Genomic DNA, 23,111 nt, shown 5'->3' with positions numbered 1-23,111 from the left:
AACAATCTGTCTCCCGAATTTAAAGCTCTCACTACCAGCTTGGACACTATCATGAACCCAAGAAGTATTCGTGAAGCAATGGAGAACTCTAAATGGAAAACGACTGTTATGGAAGAAATGAGGGCTCTTGAGAAAAATGGTACATGGGAACAGGTGCCTTTACCTGAAGGGCACAAGATAGTTGGATGCAAACGGGTGTTCACCGTAAAATACAAATTAGATGGGACGAATAACCGATATAAGGCCAGACTAGTTGCTAAAGGTTTCACCCAAACCTACGGAGTTGATTATTCTGAAACATTCTCTCCCGTGGCCAAACTCAACACTATTCGGGTTTTGTTGTCGATTGCTATAAACAATGATTGGCCACTTCACCAGTTAGATGTTAAAAATACACTCCTGAATGGAAAACTTGAAAAGGAAGTCTATATGAGCCCTCCTCCTGGATTCGAGAGTCAGTTCAAGCATAGGGTTTGTAGATTGAGAAAGTCTTTATATAGACTGAAATAGTCCCCAAGGGCTTGGTTTGATAGATTCACCACATTTGTTAAAGCACAAGGATACAAACAAGGGCACTCAGATCATACACTGTTTACAAAATGGTCCGACTCCGAGAAGATTGCCGTCCTCATAGTGTATGTTGATGATATTGTTCTGTCTGGAGATGATGAGGGTGAAATTATAAGGCTTAAAATGAGAATGGCCAGAGAATTTGAGATTAAAGACCGGTAAGCTGAGATACTTCCTTGGAATGGAAGTGGCTCGATCAAGAGAAGGTATTTTTGTATCACAAAGGAAATATACACTAGACTTGCTCAAAGAAACAAGCATGATTGGGTGTAAACCTGCTGACACACCCGTAGAGTATAATGCAAAACTTGGTGTTATAAACAACAAAGTTCCTGTTAGCAAGGAAAGGTACCAGAGGTTGGTTGGAAAGTTGATATACCTGTCCCATACAAGACTAGATATTTCATATGCAGTAAGCGTGGTAAGCTAATTTATGCAAGCTCCCTATAAGAAGCATATGACTTCGGTTGAGTGTATTCTTCAGTACTTGAAGGGGAATCCTGGTAAGGGTTTGATGTTCAGGAAGTCTGGAAAAATGACCATTGAAGCATATACTGATTCTGATTGGGCAGGCTCTGTCGTTGATAGAAAGTCGACCTCTGGGTATTGCACCTTTATCTGGGGTAAACTTGTCACCTGGCGAAGTAAGAAACAGGAAGTGGTGGCTAGAAGTAGTGCTGAAGCTGAGTACAGGGCAATGAACTTAGAGATATGTGAAGAAATCTAATTGAATAAGGTGTTGTCTAATCTTTACCAAGACAGTGAGCTTCCAATGAGGTTGTTTTATGATAATAAAGTAGCAATAAGCATCACAAATAACCCAATCCAGCATGACAAAACCAAACATGTAAAGATCGACAAACACTTCATTAAAGAAAGACTGGATAATGGGAGCATTTGCATCCCCTATATTCCCTCAAGTCAACAAGTGGCAGATGTTCACACCAAGGGGTTACTTAGACCAAATTTTGACTACTGTATTAGCAAGTTGGGTCTTATTGATATTTATGCACCAACTTGAGGGGGGGTGTTGAAAGTAGGGTTTTACCCTAGAGGTATTATTGTAATTGTCTCTTACACTAGGGCTCCCTACTATTTATTCACCTTGTTCTCTTGTATTCAGTGAATCAATAAAAAATAATAAGAAAAAGGTCTGTATCGTGGTTTTTCTCCCTGTTCTAAGGTTTCCACGTAAACTGTGTGTTGGTCTCTTTCTTTTCTTATTTTTCATCAGTCTTGTTTCTCCTCTCCTCTCTGCTACACCATTCTGCTGAGGTGTACCCAGCGTTGAGAGTTGGGAAACGATTCCATGTTCTATCAAATAGTCCTGGAATGCCGAATCTAAAACTCTCCACCCCAATCTGATCAAAGTGTTTTAATCCGTCTATCCAATGCATTTTCAACTTCAACCATGAACTCTTTGAACTTTTCAAAGGATTCAGACTTCCGTTGAATAAGATAAACATACTCGTACCTAGAGTAATCATCAGTAAAACTGATAAAATACTCATAGCCACCTCGGGCTTGCACATTCATGGGACCACAAAGGTCAGAATGTACTAACTCAAGAGGCTCTTTGGCTCTAGAACCTTTTCCAGTAAAAGGTCGTTTAGTCATCTTACCCTCAAGGCAAGATTCGCACATAGTAAAGAATTTTCTTCTAACTCCCTTAGAAGTCCATTCTTCACCAATCTCTCAATCCTATTGAGATTGATGTGCCCTAAACATAGATGTCAAAGTTGGGCATTTTTTTTTGGAGAAATTCGTCAACGTTTTGATTGAGTTACGGCAATTCTAAATATTTCAGTATTATGGAGGGAATTAATGGCTAACGGCCTTAGCACATATAAATTCGATTCTAGATTTGTTGCACAAATAAAAACAACATCTTTATGAATAAACGCTTTATTCACATCAAAAGAGACAGTATATTTACATTACAATAAACACTTTACAGAAATAAGGTTCCTTTTTAGTTCAGGAACAATATATACATCATTTAAAATAATAAACCTATCATGTAAAGCTAACTGGAGTCCTCCTACTGCTACAAATGAGATGACGTGCCTAGTGCCTACTCGCATCGTCATCTCACCAGCCTCCAGTTGTCGTCAAGATCTAATCCCCTGAAAAGAAAAACAAACATGGTTAGTGGCGCCTGAATCAATTATCCAATCATTCTCTACTAATTTCAAGCACAAGTAAATCACATTTACCTTTATCTACCTTGGCCTTAGCCTTGGCTGCTTTCTTCTCCTTCAGATACCGAGGACAGTTCCTCTTCCAGTGTCCATCTTGGTTGCAATGGAAACACTTTCCCTTAGCAACTTGTGGACGCCTCCTTGGGGCGACAGACGGTGGGTTAGCAGGTGCCTTCCCTTTTCCCTTACCACCCTTCTTCTTCTTCCCCTTTGCAAAGTTAGAAGTAGAAGGTGCAGATTTCGTTCCTGAGATCGAACCTCTATGAAACGTCCTGGAGGATGAAGTAACATTTGCCCCACCCTTCTGCCTCTCTTTACTTTTCAGTAAAGATTGGTACGTCTGCAACTCGTTAAGGAGAGTTGTAAGGTTATACTTCACTTTGTTAAGAATCACATTACAAATAAAATGCAGGAAGCTCTTTTGTAAAAAATGCAGGATTATGCTAACCTGGCTGCCCTCATTGATGGTAGACCCATTCAACTCCGCCACATTGAAGTGGACTATCATGTTTAGCACATGTTCACGAACAGAGGTGCCTTCTTGCATTTTAGAGTTGAATATGTATTTAAGAGCCTCATGCATAAGCTGTTCAGACGGTTGTCCAAACATCCCCTGCAGCAACTCCATGATCTCACGCGTTGAGACCATAGGCTCATGTTTCTTGGCCAAGACTTCAAAAAGACTTGCCAAGATGTAAGCTCAGGCCTTCTCATTTTCCCTTGTCCATCGCTCGTATGCCTCTCGAAAATTTCGAGCGACATTTGGAGCTAGAATAGGAGGATAAGCCTCCGTGAGAGCGAACATGAGATCCTCGATGATTAGGATCGTCATGATCATGTGTTTCCATGTTGAAAAATTATTGCCAGTTAGTTTTTCGGCGCTTAACAATGATAAGGTGGCTATAGCCATTTGAAAAAATTGTTGAAAATACAAACAAAACTTTATTAGATTTTGCTAAACCATTTTTAAACTAATCAATTTTGCAAAACAATTTCAAGTACCCTAAGTTATAGACTTCTATTTTGCAATGATGCCCTAACGAGTCAGGACAAATGCCACCGGTGGGTATCAGTGCCTCTTTGCTGGGATGAGACATTCTCAACCACTAAGCAGAACCAACTCTTGGGACTGAACCTAACAACCACCATTTTTTTGGTCTAGAATCGTTAACCTTTAACTATTCCGCGTAAGTGTAACCTCGCTTTCGTGCAGAGTCCTGCCCTAATGCGCTTACCGTAAGGAAAAGATAAATTAGGACAAGAGACTAAGTTACCTTCTCCTCTTACAGAAGATCAAATAAAGAAACGCGCAAAAACTTCCATTCCTTTAGAGGGACACTCCAGGTGCCTCGAGTAATGTGCAGTAACTTTATTAACCTAACGAGGGGACCGAGGGATATGCTGTCGCACTTCCCGCTCCCACTTACTATGAACATTCTCTCCATCCACCTTGATAATTGACCTACCAAACTCCATCTGTTGAGGGGATACACCAAGAGTGCCGCGAGCCGAGGATAGATCTCACGTGTTGAACTATTTAGGAAAAGTGAAATGTTTAAGTGAAACATCTAGCCCCAATACTCCCACTAAATGTTCTACCTAGGGTTCTATTAACCTAGATATCCGACTACTGATTTTGTCTAAGTATGCTCTTTAAACTCTGCTCATAAACAACGTTTGTCTATAAAATATGAACAAGTTTCAAGTAACACATTTAAACACTTTAATGGATTGTCGCTTACTTGCATGCATGCATTAAATCTATCTATTCACTTTCCAGGTAAGTTCCCAGGTGTGGGTTTACGTTTCTGTCAACTTAAATACCCAGCCTAGACAGAACCTGCCTTAGACAAAGGTCCTTATAGTGATTTGCTACATTTAACCTTTTATTAGCCAATTTAATCTATTAAAACGATTAAAAGATTAAAAGCTTAGAGTTGCTAATCAATGATTAGAACCGTGATCTTAGTCTATGTGATCCAAGTTTTAAACACTTTAAAACCATGAATTAAACCTAAGTGAGCATGCATGTCTTTCTTATTTCTTTTAGTTCTAATTTCTCTTTAACTTTTAAAAAGAAACAACTAAAACCATTGTGACAACGAGGCGATTATAACGTTTATAAAATAACCTATGTGTCATGCATCATGCAATGTCCGGTCATTACTATATATATAACTTTTATATAATGTGTAACAACCAAGCAAACATGCTTTCATTCATCCTTATACTATAACAATTATAATATAAAGATGATGCATGCAATGCTTTTTATGCATGCATAAATATAACTCTTATGTTATATGATGCATGAACATGCTCCTACATAATTAAATCATGCTTCTCTAAATTATAACAATTACAATAAAAAGATGATGCATGACCATTTCATAACCTAAGGTGGGATTTACTATATGTACATACCATATAACATATAAAAAACATACATCACATGTAATAAACAAAGGGATTAATGGACCGGGATGAGCCTTTTAACCAAAAACCGGAATGAAAAACCCTATCTATTACATTTTTCATCGAGCAAACCGGTTCACAGGCGAACCGGGTCTTGAACCGCCAAGAGGTCTTCATCATGTAGCAAACTCTAGTAGGTAGACGATCGTTCAGCGTGCACTAGATGATAGGAGCATAAGCAAACGATCACGTAGACGATGACGAGGCTGCGAAGCTTGACCGTCCATGCGATCGTGTAGCGCGACGACAGGTAAACGATTTACTTTGCGTTACTAAGCGATCGTTTAGTCAGTTACTAAGTGACGAAGCTTGCTGACCTAAACGATCGTCTAACGTGTGTGCTTTAAATGATACACGAGTGTCTCATCATCTAGCCGATGCGTGCAACTTGGTAAACGATTTACCTTGCGATGCTAAGCGATCGTTTAGTCAGTAACTAAGCAATGAAGCTTACTGACCTAAACGATCGTCTAGCGCGGGCGCTCATTAAATGATACTCAGTGATCGCGTACCTGATCGTAACCCGATGCGACCAACTCTTGATCGCATTCCCCATCGTTTAACCGATGCATTCAACTGCGATCGCCTACTCTTTCATCTTTACAATGCGATGGACAACGATCACATTGAACTTCTTCTGCACGATGCGATCAACCCTAGATCGCCTCCTTCCTCGAAGAGCCGCAATGCTTGCCCAGAACTTCGACGAACGACTCAAAATTTCAAACAAACTTTGAATACATACTCGATAACGATTATTAATGCCCAAAAACGCAGGGGCCTTTACAAATAACCGTAAATGTAAAAGGATCTTAAACAAACCGAAGCTACTCATCCTGAAAACATCCATTAATCCGGCACATCCATAGCAGATTTAATAATTAAAACAGTGTAGAAATGCACCCACCATGAATGTATATGTTATTTTGTTGCAACAGATGAAATCAGAGTATCAGAAACCTGACTCTGATACCAATTGAAGGATCTCATACCGAGAGTTCCATGAGCGTGTTTAGATCACTCCGATTTCACAATGACCGAAATATAAAAGATATACATTCAACACATACAGTTATGCACATTAATCTAATTATCGACATGCTCAGAAAAAAAAGAATAATAGGGAAAGAGTTCCATACCAGTTGAAGACTCTCTTCGAACTTCTGAACCCTAACGCAGCGGATCCCTTCAACAGATCCACCAACACCCGACGAGAACGTCGACTGCAACAGCACGATCAATACGAACACGAACACTGCAGTGGAAACGACACCACCACTAATGAACCCCGAGTATTCTCGGAGTGAAAACCCAAAGAGTGGGCTTTGGTGAATTTGGTAGAGGGTAGAGGATAATGAGTCGTGTAGACGATAAGCAAGTGGGAGATAATACAGTGCTATCGTATAGCAGGAATGCTTATCGCATAGAGGAGCTACACGATCGTGTATGAAAAGTTGAACAATCGTTTAGGAAAAACGTATACGATCGTTTAGAGAAATCGTGAGGTAAACGATCGTTTAGACAGAAGAGCTACTATCGTATAGGCTCTCGGGCGATTGTTTTCACGAATTCTTTTGGGCGGTAAAAAATAATGAATTCACCCCCCAAAATGAAAAATTCTTTTCATTTTTAACCTATCGGTTACCATAACCAACGATGCCCACTACCCATGTCCGAACATGGAAAAAATTGGTTAATTATCATATAATTAATCAATCAATATAATCATATTATATTTATATCCTATAGTTTGATATCGCATATCTAATATAGTATTTTCTCCTCTACTTGATATAAATCATATTTATATCTAATTTCCTCCAAAATAATGTATCTCATACATTTAGCCAATTATAACATATATAATTAACCAGTCCAATTATATCATATATAATTGAACTTTCTGTTGTCAATTTGAACATTTCAAATTAACCCAAACACTGGTTCTTGACTTTATCCAAGCTACCCAGGGGACCTAATGGACTTGTGACTCGAAGCTCCAATGATACGTGAATAGCTGATTAAACTCTTTAGCCACGAGATCCACCATTCGTTAACTGTCAGTGATTCCACAAATACCAATAGTTGAACTCTTCTTACCACAAATATATTTCTATGTCCATTGGATATAACCAATCATGAGTACGATGACCCTTCACATATGCTCGTAAGTACAGCTAGGCCAATTTACCATTTTACCCCTGTAATTACATCTCACTCCTTAAGTACCATTGATTCCTCTAATGAACAATACAACATAGTCCAACTATGTATGAACACACTCTTCGGGCCAAGAAGAATGTGGTGTGCGTGCCACATCGTTCAAGCCCTGGAAATCAGCCGTTAAGGGATCCATCTATTATAACTTACCCTACCTCGGGGAAGGAATTGAATTTCATCTTGTGTCAGCTGAAGGTTCAATGCTCCCAAATTAGACGAATTCCCTAAAATCAGGAAGGTTTTGAATCGGCGACCCTGGCCACTCGCTACCACATACAAATCAAAGGCGCCTCAATAGGCAGGAGTTTCCAAATCACTCAAGATTGAGGTCATGTCTATGTCACTTTAATGAAGTGGAAGTCTCTGTCATGAACAATGTTATATAACAAGACGTTAACACTTCGTGGTCAGGTCTTATAACAAACCCTTTATATAGGACGCCTCCGCTCGCATGTCCCTAACACGAATGATCAGGATCAAAGCATCTGTGACAAGTCACAACACTTGTGACCATTCCACAATGCGAGCCGCGTCCATAGTGTTACCAGGATAAGGTTTCCCTCCTTTGTCCATTTACTACAGACCATTTTGGTTATCACTCAAGACATGATCTACTTGTATGTCACCACATTCATGCTTGAGTCACATACAAATAACCAGGGATTTTATGTTTATTGGTTTGTGGTAAAGCAAAAAAAAAATTAACCGAGCAAAATACAAGATGTGAAGTAAATATCATATATTAACAACACAAGTGTTCGTACATACTATTTATAAACTACAGGACAAGAGACTTTAGGGAGAAACCACTCGTAAGAGGACACGAGGAAAGGTACCTCGAGGTCGAGTATCAGTCTCACATGTGAACTTTTAGGGAGAAATGTGATAGGAAAAATAAAGTATCATATACCCAATTTTCCTCCCACTGAGTGTTTTACCTAGGGTTAGTTAACTTAGAAAAATATGCTAATGATTTTTACTAAGTGATTATTAACTTTGCCCAATGTAACATTTACTTTGGATAGTTAAACAATATTGATTATTGTTCATTAAACACTTTAATAAATTTTAATCAATCATTGCATGCTTGTAACAAATCTATCTAATTCACCTTCCAGGTCCCTTCCCAGGTAGGGTGTTCTGTTTTCGTCAACTTAAATACTCCAGCATAAACAGAACTAATCTTAGACGAAGTCCCTTATAGATACATTTGTTACAAATTTAATCTTTTAATATTAACCAATTTAATCCTATTAAATTAATTAAGAGATTAAACATATTTCTAATCTTATTAGAAATAATATGATCATAGGTCTAAAGTGAATCATATTTTAAATTATTTAAAAAATATTTTTTAACCTATGTGACCATGCAATTCTTTATTATAGATTTTAATTTATAATTTCATTTATTTATAACTATTATAAAGTATAAATGAAATAAATTAAAACCCTAAGATTGCATCTAAATGACATACTTTGGAAAAAAAAAAATTCATTTATAAATTACCTAAAGTAATGTCATGCTTCATGCAATACTTAACATACATAACATTTATAGACTAAAATAATGAAAATAATTAACAACATTCATTCATACATACAAACTATATATTATAACCACTATAATATAAATGATGCATGGTAATGTTATTAATGCATGCATTCATATATTTCCACTCTTATATTATATGATGCACGTGCATGCTATCATATAAATCATGCAACTATATTATAGCATTATATAATAATCATGATGCATAAATTATGCATAGCCTATGGTGGATATTCTCTATATGACATACATTATAAAATTAAATCATACATTTGATGCATAATTTAAATAAATAAACAAATACATTTTGGATCAGGATTGGCTTTCTAACAATTAATTAAACTAATATAATATTTATATTAATTTATTTAATAAAAAATAATTATTATATTAATAAATAGAAAAAACATAGAAAATCACTTATGGATCGCCTGGATCGAACTAACACTTCGAACCGCGGGTGAATCGGACCAACCACGCGAACTATAAGTGAACCAACCCAAACGTGCGCACTCCTTCGCGTCTCGGAGTGTCGCGACGCTACAGAAACATCTTTCCGTCACCGCATCGGAGTCATGACGCTAGGGTACAGCATCATGGTGCTACTGTACAGATTAGTACCGTACAATGGTTATCTGCTCCAAAAAACTCTGATTTTGGCCTCGTATCCTCTAAATCTTCGCCAGAACAAAACACGAACAACTCGAACATGAAGTTATAGACTCGTTGTAATTAACGCCCAAAGACAACGGGCCCTTAGATATCGAATTTGTAAAATAGACAACCAAAAACTCAAAGTCGGTCTCGAAAATGTCCATAGTGTGAAAACCCCCCACATTCATCATATAATACAGTAATTAAATAGAACCCACCATCACTCTAAATTTTAATTATGGAAAATTAAAATTTGGGATTCAAAATTTTCCGCTCTGATACCAATTGAAAGTTTGTGAAAATCGTGTGGGAACAAGATCAGATTCCAATTTTATTTTTTCATAGAAACATAAAATTATAGAGATGAAAAACATTATGTATTCAGCAAAATGGCATGCTTAAAGAAAATAGAATAGAGAGGAAATTAGGGTTTTTAAAGAAAACTTACCCTTGAAGTCACAAATTTCTTCACAATTCTTCTCCTTAAAATTGCACAAAAAAACAATGACCACCCAGAAACGGACAACACCAATCGGAAACCTCTGTATTCTCCTTTGGGATGAGAATCTACAAGAGTTTGTGGACTTTGTGATTAATGTGTGGGAGAGGGATAAAGAGTTTTTGAGAGGGAGTTTTTGCTCTAAGATTGATTTGGGAAGCGGTAGGAGAAAAATCACAGATCTTCCGTGTTCTAGGAAAGAAGAGCACTAATTGAGAAACCATCTCACGATTTAATTGAGAGAATTAGGGAGGAGTTATTTTAATTCCCCTTTTTAAATTAATTCAAAAATTATATTTAAATAACAACCTTTTTATAATTTAATTTAATTTAATGTAATGTAACTAACTTATCATATAATATACATTGTACTTTATGTTATATCTAATATAACATACAAATATAATATAATCTATAGTTTGAAATTCTCTCAATAAACCTATGGTTATTTAATATAAATCAAATTCATATTAAATTTAACCTATAATTTTTATATTAATCCAATTCATTTAATTAATATTTGAATCATATTCAAATATCTATTTTCTTTCAAATTAAACTTTATATTATAATGTATCAAATATATTATATTAATTATATCATATATAATTAATTCTCTCAATTAATTTGAACAATTCAAATTAACCCAAAATTAATTTGATTCTCAATAATCTCTAGTTGAGCTACCAAAGAGACTTTATAGAGAAACTCCAATGGTGTTTTGATAATTAATTAAATTCTTTAATTATACCCAACCTCCATTAACTGTCAGTCACTTTTTTAAAGACCGATAGCTGCACTCTACACGCTACAGATATATTTTTGTATCTATTGGATATAATAAATCAACAGTTCGTTGACCCTCCCAAATTGCTCATAAGTTTAATTGGGCCAAAATTACCATGTTGTCCATATCTAACTCCTTAAGTGTGTGGGCCAAAATTACCATGTTGTCCATATCTAACTCCTTAAATGTGTGGGGTTGATGCCCTGAATCTCATGGGTCATGTAGTTTGTAATTATAATCTTATGTTGATCGTGACATTTAATCTTATGTTGATTTCCAAGAAGCGATAGGTTAGGGTAAATCGCAAATCAAATTCGATAAGTATTGTTCTAACTAACTTGAGATTGAATTGAATGAATATTTAATTAGGCGCTTGAAATAAATATTCAACTTAACTTTGCCTTAGATCTTAATGCAATTGGGACAAACTTAAATTTGCATGCTTTTCATCAATTCAATTTGGACTAGTTAGTTCATTAGGGCAATTAGTTGGTTTTTCCAATTAGTTCAGTTGGATGTAAGCAAATATTTAATTATGATAATGAGAATTCGATGATCGAGTATATTGAATAGAAATTTTTTTCGTAATAACCCAAGCTAGGGTCTTTTCACATATTTATTTCAATTTTCACTTTGTTATGTTTACTTTTATGCCATTTTAAATTTTATTGCAATCAATCAATCTCACAACCCCCTTTGGTTACCTAGACTTGTAAACCATTTAATTTGGAAACTCTTCGGTTCCCTAAGTTCGACCCGTGCTACCAATACTGCAAAATTAGGTAGGAACAATTAAAATTATTTGGTCTGAAATTAGGTGACAAATTCCATCGACCACATACATAAAGTAATTAACAATTATTTCAAATAACTTATTGACTACGAAACTTTATGATATACATCCCAACAATGATTTTTTAAAGTTTAGACATTAGAGACTAAATTGTTACAAGTTTGAAAAGGAACAGTGACTAAATAATTTCAAATTAAAGTTCATTTGCTAAATTGTTACTTCCTTCGGAGTTTAATAACTTATAAACCATTACAAAAAGAAAAGCTCTAAAATTTGTCATTTGTTTTGGAAACTCTAAAATTTGTCATTTTTTAAAAAAATGCTCATTTCATTTCAAAAGCTAAAACATTAGTGTACTGTCTTGAGCCTAGATTGTAACATCTTCGACATTGTCACTCACATACTTCTTAGAAAAATTTATATGAAGTCACCTTATATAGAATTGCTCTATGTTAAGAATGTTTAACTTAACAATTGAGATGACCACAAAAAACAAATGTGCATTTTGTTGGTATAGGTGACAACTATAAATTATTTTAAGTATTTAGTAACCACATTCTCATATCTTGAAAATCTATTTTATTCAGATGTGATCTCAATTCATTCAAGTACTATTTAAAATTCAAATATTACCATTATACTTAGATACTTAAGACCAGAAATCTGTTAGAATGTTTGACGAAAAACTTATACGATATCGATGTGGGGAGGGGATGATAAGTATACTTGCCTTCTGCGTTAAAGATTGAAAAATTTATGAAAGGTCAGTAATATTGTAACTATGAATAGAATTTATAATGGCTTGGAGTATAAATGTAATTATGTTGAAAAGTAGGGACTAAAATGTAATTTAACTCACATATTAGGATAAAGCAAGACGAACAAATCACAATTAAGCTTAGTGCTCTTTATTTTTCGATAGTCGTTTTTCCCCTTTCTCTTCCAATCAGAGCTCCGAAAGTAAAGCCCTAACGGGATTCCGGCGACGGAGAAGCAGCAGAATCAATGGATCTCCTCAAGCAAGAACTTCTGAAGAAACGTCAAGCCCTAGCCACCGAAACCGGCGGCAAGCGCGTCTTCAAGCGATCTGAAATCGAACAGAAGCAAATCCAACAGCTACGCGAGAAAGAGAAGCGCGAATTGGAGGCTAAAGCTCTCCGACAATCCACCACCTCCGCTGCCGCCGCTGAGGCCACCTCCACATCTTCCAAATCCAATCCATTAGCCTCGGCCTCCACCACTTCCTCCTCCGTGGCTATCAACTCCACCGCCACCACTTCGAAATCCCTAACGGACGAGCAGAACATCGACAACCTCGTCCTTCCCAGACAGGAAGTGATCCGGAGACTTCGGTTTCTGAAACAGCCCATTACGATTTTCGGGGAAGATGATGATGCTCGGCTAGACCGTTTGAAGTTTGTGCTGAAAGCGGGGCTTTTTGAGGTGGATAGTGATTTGACCGAGGGGCAAACGAATGATTTTCTTCGGGATATTGCAGAGTTGAGGAAGCGGCAGAAGACGGGGATTTTGAGTGAGAGGAAGAGGCAGAAGAAGGAGGATGGTGCTGGGGAAGAGGGAGATGGAGGTGGGGCTGATGAAGAAAGTGCCGATGGGGGTTCGAGTGGGGTCGATGCGGACAAAGATTTAAATAGAATGAAAGCTAATTTTGATGAGTTATGTGAGGAAGATAAGATATTGGTGTTTTTTAAGAGGTTGTTGAACGAGTGGAACCAGGAGTTGGATGAAATGCCTGAAGCAGAGAAGCGGACGGCCAAAGGGAAGTCTATGGTAGCAACATTCAAGCAGTGTGCTCGTTATTTACATCCTCTGTTCAAGTTTTGCAGGAAGAAGGTACATTTTTGCCCCTTTAGTTATATAGTCGATTTGTTGAATGTTCCATTTTCTTGATGATGCTGCATCATGATATATCTAGACTTCATTCGCTCCGCTAGTGCTCTGGTGAAAAGGCCCCCTCTCTGAACATGTAGATTTATAAAGTGATGCCAGTGGCTTATAATAAGGCAGGGAAGTTAGTCCCAAGTCAGAGATGTTTACAAATAGCCCTTCCAAGTGAATAAGAGAGTACTAAATGGATGAGTTAAAAGAGCGTGGAATTTACACCGAGCTAAAGCCACAAAAATAAGAGAATCCAAAAGATTGCTTAAGAACTTGCTTTTGTTGTTGAATGTATTCATCTCTAGCCCTAACAATCAAAAGTAGTTCTATCAAACTGTATCCAAAGAACTTTCTCTCTTTCTGAAACGATTACTATCAAGCATCCAAGGGAGTAGGTTGTTAATGATAAAGAGAAGAGCCACTCGGCACGAGCAGTTTAAGTGCATGTAATTCGGCAGTTTCTGAGCTAACTGGCACTTGAGGAAGCGAAGGCTTGGGGATTCAACATCTTTCATGCATATAAAGCTCAACTTGGGTCTTCGGGAGAGGCACCAATTTGGAAGTCTTTTTTATTAGTTTTGTTAGTCTTGATACTCTCATGAGAGAGATCCTACAAGAAAAGCTGAACTTCCTTTGGATATATTTCAAGTGACATATCTCCTTGTAAAGATTGGGTTTCTTTGGAATCATTTGTTCCCTATGTCCTTGAAAAAGAAGTTGCAAGAAGGGGAAAAAAATCCCTGTATTTGTCAGACAGCCAAATTCATTTACTGGAAGAACACTCAGTAGAAGGCTGAAAGCAAGTATGGGAGAGAGATCCATTCTTTGATTTCAGATCCAAAACAAAATCTAGGGAGGTTATAAATGTCTTGGATAGAAGCAGTTTTTCAATTGGTGATAGAAAATCTCCTTGGGAAAGCATTTGTAAATGGATCAGTACCCATCCAAAAGTCATTCCAAAAGCTTTTAGGAATGCCATTCAAATTGACACTATGATCCTATTGGAGTTCAAGTCTTTTCTAGGTAACCATTCGAAAATGTCAACATGAGCATAGCTCAAGTGGCGTGAATTTGTACTAACAACCTTGAGGTCTTATGTTCTATTCCCCCACCTCACATATTGTCCAAAGAAAAAAAAGGTAATCATTTGACAATTGCCTTTGGAAGTGCGGTAAGAAGTAGATATTGACAATAAACCATTACTAGATTTTTTACGATTATAGTGTATGATTATGGCCAACTGTTTAGATATTTGGCTGCTGCCTGTTTTGTTATTAGCATGGTTGAATGCTTAACTTTTGGCCTGACAACCTCTTCAGTTAGACCCTTGGCTCTAGCCACCTGTTTCAGAGTTACTGCCCCCTTCTAATTGCCAACTGATGAGTCATATATCACAAGTTTACAACCAGTGTTTTATAAAGCCCGGGGCGTAAGGTGCACAAAAAGGCGCAGGTTTTTTTTTAAAGGTGCATTATGTATAAAAACATAAAAATATATGTATGTGTGTGTGTGTATACAAAATAGAAAACCTTCATAGGAAGAAATGAGGCTTAACTACAATATATAAAAGATAACCAATGCTATAATATTAGTAAAGCACAAAACTATACAACAGTCAACAACGATCACAAATAAAATTTAGAGTCCTAAAGACCAAACACATCATCACTAAATTGGTCCTCATCTTCATTCACTCCATCGTTGGACTTATAGCCATTTGTATCTTCTTCTTCCGTCTCAGAGTCATCTAAATTTACTCGTGTAGGGGTGGCTTGTGTCAGTGGCTGTGTGGAGGACGAGGGTGGACATGAAACGTTAGTCTTAGCTCTTAAGGTACTAGCTCTAGAATAGTAGGCAGGTTCTTTGGCTCCAACAGCTCTTGAAACATCACCACACATTAAAGAATCATCATTGAATATAAGCTCATCCTCCTCAGAATCATCATCCATTCTTCCAATCAACCACTCATTACTATCAAATATCTTTTGAAGAGATGGAGTTGACAATATCCCGAAGGCTATATCGACGTTTTAATGCTTTATTGTATTTAATGAACACTAAATCATTCAGACGATTTTGAGCAAGCCTATTTCGTTTCTTGCTATGAAGCTACAAAGTTAAAAAGTTTCATTGTCATTGAAACTATAAAAACTAATTCTCAATATGCTTAAGGAGAGGAAAGATAACCTGCTCAAACACACTCCAATTACGTTTGCGTTCGGAGGCACTACAAGTAAGACTTCAAATTCTCACAGCAAACTTTTGCAAGTTTGGAGTTAATTGTCCAAAGTTATCCCATCATTCCACTATAGTTAGAAACCAATAATATATATATTAATAGCTTGTAATTGAGTAATCCTTTAGTTATTAAACACTTAAAAAGTTAAAAATTACGGTTTATTTGGAGATATTTTGTCTCGTTGTCTGATTGCTAAAGTTTGTCCAAACAATCCTTCAGCTCTCTTGTACTTGCTTAGCTCTACAATAGTTCTGCAAGTATCTTGTCTTGTATGTCTAATGAAGCAACCATGTTTGTTATACACGAGTACAACCCACTAACTATTTCATCCTCCTCCTGAATGTTAGGATTCGAATAATAGAATCCTAGGTTTAAATACTATCCCGCTGCATGCAAAGGACGGTACAACTGAAGCTCCCATATTCTATCAATGATTGTAAAAATGTCCTTGTACTTTTCTTTCCTATCATTAAAGGATTTAGCAATAGCTTCCTTAGCTCTGTCCAGATAAATATATCCCATAGGAGGCTTCTTCTCACCATCCACCAATTTAGGTATTTGCACTAGTGGGCCCGATATTTTAAGAGCAAAAACAATTGTAGTCCAGAAACTAGCCGTCTCGAGCTAGGAGGACTGAAAGCTAAAAACTTGGCCCTTTTAGCCAAGTGGGGCTGACGGTTTATGAAAGAACAAACCTCCTTGTGGAATCAAGTCATCACAAATATTCATGGCAGTAGCCAATTTGGTTGGCACACATCCGGCAAGGTTCATTGTAGTCTCTACAGTCCTTGGATAAGTATTTCAAGATTATGGTTGAAAGTTGAGAATTTGGCAGCCTTTAAATTGGGAAATGGAATAGAATTGCATTTTGGCAAAACCCTTGGTTGGATTCTTCTCCTTTAAAAAACAGATTCCCTTCCTTGTTTGGTTTATCCACCAACCCCAATGGTTCAGTCTCAAACTATTGGGACTCTCACACTTCTTCATGGATGGTCCATCAACTTCATAAGAGCCTTAAAGGAAAAAGAGATCCTAGAGTTCCAAATCCTATTAGCTTTGTTGGTCAAGAAAGAAGTAAACAGTAGGCAAGATACTCAAATTTGGTCCCTTGAAAATAATGGCTCCTTCTCAGTTAAATCACTAGTAAACCACCTTTCTTTGGCCTCTCCACTCTCAGCTAGCCTTCAAAAGGGTCTTTGGAAGTCCAACAGCCCTAGGCGAGTTAATATAACAATTTGGATAATGCTTTTTGGAGCCCTTAACTACTCCTCTGTGCTGCAGCGGAAGCTGCCTTCTTTTTATATCTCCCCCAATTGGTGTGTCCTACGCAAATCAGCTGAGGAAGATCTTCAACACCTCTTCTTCAATTGTATTTTCGCCATTAATTGCTGGAGAGCATTTCTCAATTGCTTCACCACTTCTTGGGTCTTCGGCAATTCCTTCAAAAGCAATGTACAACTACTTTTTGGAACAACTCTCAAGAAAAACTCAAATTTACTTTGGATTAATGGAATAAAGGTAGTGTTGGCTGAAATTTGGTTTGAAAGAAACCAGAGTGTTCAACGGTAAGGAAACTCCTTGGTTTGCTCGATTTGAGGCGGCAAAGCTTAATGTTTCTCTTTGGTGCTCCCTCTCTAAATGTTTTGAAGCTTACTCCTTACAAGACATAAGTTTAAATTGGCAGGCATTCATTCAAATGGAAGCATAGCTAGCGGCTCTTCTAGTTTGGTTGTTCGATGTGGCAGCATCTCTAGTTTTTTGTCACTTTTGTTGTAATTGTCATCTTTGTCGTGTTCTTGGATTTTTGCAGCTTTAGCTTGTGAAGCATTTAATTGTTCTCTTTTTGTTGTGGTTAACCTTATTGCTAGTTTTATAAGGTTTCCTCAGTTTTGTTGGATATGATGAGGGCGCTATGGGGGTGTCAACCTAGTTGAGATGATCGGGTGCACCTGCTGATCCTTTGGTTTTAATTTTGGTTTTTGTATTCGCCTTGATTTTGAGTACACATTCCCTGTACTGTATCTTAATGATTAATAAAGGCCGTTTCCTTTTCTAAAAAAAAATCCAGAAACTAGCCAACATAATAGTCTGAACTACTCTCTTGCCTTGTTGCTCCTTGCTCCATTTGCTATTTTTCCATTCATCTGAAGTAAACATCTTCCTCAAGTTGTTCTTTTGATGATGTATACTTGATAATGTGATGCAAGCATTAGCATAACAAGTTTTAGCTGGTCTAATCAACTCTTTTTTATCAGTAAATCGTCTCTTCATATTTAACAATCCCGGTCGTACATTAATAAAATTGCTAATCTCTATGCATCTTTTTAATGCTTTGCAAATATTGGGGATCTTGTATATGTCCTCCAACATCAAGTTTGTGCAATGAGCGGCACATGGTGACCAAACTAATTGTGGTCGTTTTGCTTCTAACAGTCTCCCTATCAAGTATTACCAAAGTAAAATAAGAATAGTCTCGCAACAAGGTACTAGCTAATTTCAAAAGAAGTAATTAGTACTTTGCGTTCTTACCTGCCATCTCATTTGCAGAGGCACTATCGGTAATAACTTGTACGACATTAGCTTCTCCAATGCACTCTACAAAACTATTGAGCAATTCTAACATTTTCTTCCTATCCTTTACATACGATGAGGCATCAATTGACTCAATAAACATAGTGCCTTTCGAACTATCAACTAAAAAGTTAATTAATATCCTATTTTTTCTATCCATACATCCATCAGCCATAAGAGTGTATCCAACTTTGACCCACTCCACCTTATGACTCTTCATGAGCTCCTGAGTGGCACCTAAATCCTTTTTTAAACATGACACTCTCAATTCATGATAAGATGGTGGGTTCAATCTAGGATTGAATTGCCCTATTGCTTTAATCATAGGGGCAAAACTTTCATAACTGCAAGCGTTGAGAGGTATTCCAGCATCATAAAACCATCGAGCAATCCTTTGGATGGTGTGCTCCTTGATTTCCCTTTTGTAGGCCGTATTCATTGTCGTTTGTTTTTTCTTTCCTTCGTCATTCTTTCTATTTTGAACCCCAGTTTCTGGGTTCGGTGTAAAATATGCATCTATTGGGCCCTTTTGTCTTGGCTTCTTTGAACTTGGTCCACTTGGTGCCGCTCTTTTATTCACATTGCTTACCATCACTTCATCTTCATCCTCGTCCTTGATACCATAATTTTCTACATAAATGTCCACAATCTAATTTCTTTGTTCTTTAATGTCCTTTTTCTTGGACATATACTCTTTAATTTCCTCCTTGATGTGATCCGGACATTTTCTACTGGCTGTGGCATTTCTGTATCCACCAACAAGATGTTTCATCCTTTAGATCCCTCCTTTGGTTATTTTTGAACAAAACCCACACATGAATGTATTTATAGCTTTGTCATTCTGCAATCGAGCATATTTCCATGCCGGATCTTTTCTTATATTATCCTCAGCCATCTACGTTATGAAAATCCCAATGCATGCAATGAAACAATTATTAGAAAAAAGAGAATGGACATATCACCCAGTTGTGCTCTCAAAATTATTAATTCAGATAACATTAAACCAAACTTTCTATCACTGATGACCAATTTCACACAACAAGAAACTCATAGGACAGTCACCAAGCCCACGACTTACTGTCTATTGCCAATAATAATATTTATGCACCAAAAGATCCAAAACGAGTAAACCAAGCTATTTAAATAGGCCATGACAAGTGAAACTTCTCCTCTCTAAAATGTCCTGTTTTATACTATATTGCTATTTGCTACCACTAAATATTCAGGCACAAAAAAAATTAATTCATAACTTTTAAAGAATAAATGAGATGACAAACCGTTCAAGTCGAGGATTATTGAGATGATCGAAGCTTGGCTTGGCTAACGTTCAAGTTGAGGATTATTGAGATTATTGAGATGCTGTCTTCTTCTCTGTTTTTTACCAAAAAACAGAGGTTTAATCTTCAAAAAATAAGACTTGAACTGAAAGAGAGTTGAAGAAGAATGGTGGCTGAATTGGACTGGAATCTGAATGTTGCTTTCGTGGCTGAAGAAGGGTGGCCGTCGTTTTTCTGTGATAGTCTGATGACTGATGTGGTACTCTTTCAAGAAGTGGGGCTAGAACAAAATAAAGAACAAACTTTATAGAACACGTTTTTGGATTTAAAAAACAGTTAAGGCCGATTGAGATGACAAACCGTGCAATTTGTGATTTATTGAGATGATTGAAGGTTGGAAAAAACAGACATTTCAAATGCTTCTGCTCTGCTGTCTTCTTCTCTGTTTTTTCTCAAAAAAAAAAACAGAGGTTTACCATCCAAAAAATTGGACTCTGACTGACTGAAGAAGAATTGAAGAAGGGTGGCTGTTGTGATCATGAGATTCGGGACTGAAGGAGAAGAAGGGTGGCCGGCCACCGGTGGCATTTAATCTTCTCTTTGAAGAAAAAACAGAGATGGTGATTTGATGAAGTGAATGTGAAACTGAAGATGGCAGAGCTTTAATGCCGTCATGCAGCATGAAGTGAATATAGAACGGCTCGACTTCTTTTACTTTATGTTGAAGCAATTAGGTTTATTATTATTTTTTAAAAAAAATAAAAACCATAAAGCACAGTAATTCTTGCGTTTTGAGGGTACGTGATTTATTTATTATTATTATTTTTTAAATGTTACGAGAAGCCCACGTTTCGTGCCCAGGTGCTTCATGGAAAGCGTGTGCTGACTTATGAATTGCGCCTCACCTCGACACCTTTTAAAACACTTTTTACAACCATATAACCCCATGTGCCAACCGGAACATACCTTTAACTAAGAGGTCAGAGATTCAGATGTCTATGCTGTTGAACTCGGGGAGAACCATTGGAGAATAATAAGCCTTGGGTGTTTGTGGGCTGGCATTGTTAATTTCAATTGCACTATTTGACTTGCTAGGCTCCCCCTCCTCCCTCCCAGGGGTGGCTGAGGAGTGAGGAATGTGCATTATATTTTTTGTTTTCATTAAATTAATTCAATTGAAGTATCGTTTTTGTCAACCACATGCAAGTGTCATTCTTGAACTTCCCTTTTTAAATTTACTATTCTATTACTTATTCATTCTCCTTTTTTTTTTTTGTTTTTTACTGGTTCATAGCGAACCACTGACATCATTTGACAAATGTTATGTATGTGACAAACATATACTTTGAATAGAAATTTTTTATTTCTAATTATTTATCTGAGGTTAGCTTCTTCATGATAAAATTTTCTGGCATGAAGCATGTTTATATGGAATTAATTATTGCACTGCGGTGTTTTTAAACTTCATTGATCTTTTATGTTTAGTGCTCTTTTTGTGGCTTTCACGACAATGTCCTTAGATTTAACTTGACATTTGTGAGAGCTGAGAAACAAGAGAACTGTGATGTGGGTTTGCTGAAATCAATTATCTTGTGAGGTATCCTTTTTAGCAGATACTTTTCATTAACGTATTATTAAATTTTCTTTTAGGTTCTTCCTGACGATATTCGGCAAGCATTGTTGGTAGTTGTCGAATGCTGCATGAAACGAGACTATCTAGCTGCCATGGATCAATACATCAAGATGGCCATTGGAAATGCCCCATGGCCTATTGGTGTCACTATGGTTGGTATTCACGAACGTTCAGCTCGTGAAAAGATTTACACCAATAGTGTGGCTCATATCATGAATGATGAAACAACAAGGAAATACTTGCAATCAATCAAGAGATTGATGACGTTCTGTCAACGGCGCTATCCAACAATGCCATCCAAGGCAGTAGAATTTAACAGCTTGGCAAACGGCAGCGACCTGCAGTCTCTGCTAGCAGAAGAGAGAGTCTCTGGAGGAGGCAAGCCGGGTTCTGATGAAAGGCTACGAATCATGCCCGCCTCAGATGATAGCTAGCAAGTTAGAATATCCTCTCCTGGCTGCTATTCTTTACAGTCTTCATGATATGTAATCTAAAGCTCTTCGACGTAGTTTGTTGGTCGTTGAGTCAATTTCTGATTACTGTTTGAGATTGAAGTCTGTCAACGTCAAATACTTTCTAACGACATTTTGTCGACAGCCATAGAATTTAACAACTTTGTGAACCACAATGACCTGCAGTCCATGCTATCTGAAGAGAATCTGGGGGAGGCAATCAGGGTGTTCTGACGAAGTGCTTCGAATCAGGGTGGCCCCAGAAGATAGCTACCTGGTAAGAAGATCCTCTCCTCGCTGCCATTCTTTATGTCTGTATGATATGTAATTTGAAGCTTCAGCAGCATAGTTGGTAGTCAGTAAGTCGATGTCCAAGTACTGGTTGAGATCTTGTTTTCTGACAATATCTCCCAAGGAGATTCATATTGGACTTCTTGGTCGAGATTACATACTTTATACTAGTTAAACTATTACTCATTTGGCTTTGGCTACCGATTGAGATTGAAGTCTTTACCTAATATTTTGTTGCTTTGCTTAAGGTAGATAATTGAGTGCAATGTCAAGCATTTTGAGTAGGATGACAAAGTGTAGTAGGAATAAATAAAGTCGATATCACAATGGTGGATTCCCATTTGAAAGGTGTTTTTTTCAATCTACCGTTCTTTTTGAAATAAAAATGAATTACTCAAAAGAGGGGAAAAAGAAAAAGGAAAAACTTTAGAACTTAGAAATGTCGAGACCATATTAATTTAGGATTTGTTTGATTGGAAGTAAATTTATTTCAAGTACTTGTTAAAAAGGAATTAATTGTGTTGTTCTACCCAAATATTCCAAATTTTTATTTTGATCTTATAAGTTTTTCTATTATTCTCAAATCAACATATTAATAAAATGAAAGCAATCATTTTTTTTTAATTTTAAATATAAATGTTATTACTTTGATTTTGAAAATTATTATTTTCTCATAATTAGTTTCTTTTTTTAGAATACAGAACAATAAACCAAAGTGAGGAGAAATGAGTTGTCATGTCACCCTTCAGTTAAATAATTAATATATTAACTTGGATTTAAATCAAGCTTTGAAAACTTGGTTGTTGGGATATGTTTGGTGACTATTTTGTTTTTTATTTTTGTTTTTAACTTCCACTTCCAAATTTTACTTTTATTATCTAGTTTTTATCAATTGTTTAAAAATCAAGTCAAATTTTGAGAATTAAAATGAATGACTTTCAAAAAGTTGTTTTTGTTGTTGGAATTTGGTTAATAATTCAACCATTGTACTTGAGAAAA

At 36.7% G+C, this 23,111-nt stretch overlaps 1 protein-coding gene across 2 annotated transcripts; it reads left to right on the top strand.

Annotated features, from left to right (window-relative positions):
* The first annotated feature begins 12,648 nt into the window (after positions 1-12,648).
* On the top strand, positions 12,649-22,339 carry LOC120085642 (pre-mRNA-splicing factor 18). Of its 2 annotated transcripts, XM_039041744.1 has the most exons (3): positions 12,649-13,604; positions 21,387-21,806; positions 22,008-22,339. In XM_039041744.1, exons 1-2 carry the CDS (start codon positions 12,759-12,761, stop codon positions 21,801-21,803), a joined length of 1,263 nt encoding a protein of 420 aa, XP_038897672.1. In that variant the 5' UTR covers positions 12,649-12,758; the 3' UTR covers positions 21,804-21,806; positions 22,008-22,339. The 2 variants fall into 2 exon arrangements, with proteins under 2 accessions (XP_038897672.1, XP_038897671.1); XM_039041743.1 differs by having other exon boundaries at positions 12,650-13,604; positions 21,387-22,339.
* Positions 22,340-23,111: the final 772 nt, after the last annotated feature.

The sequence above is a fragment of the Benincasa hispida genome, chromosome 9 (genome assembly GCF_009727055.1).
Source record: "Benincasa hispida cultivar B227 chromosome 9, ASM972705v1, whole genome shotgun sequence".
In the NCBI taxonomy this organism is placed as follows: Eukaryota; Viridiplantae; Streptophyta; class Magnoliopsida; order Cucurbitales; family Cucurbitaceae; genus Benincasa; species Benincasa hispida.
This window is presented reverse-complemented; position numbering and strand designations above follow the sequence as displayed.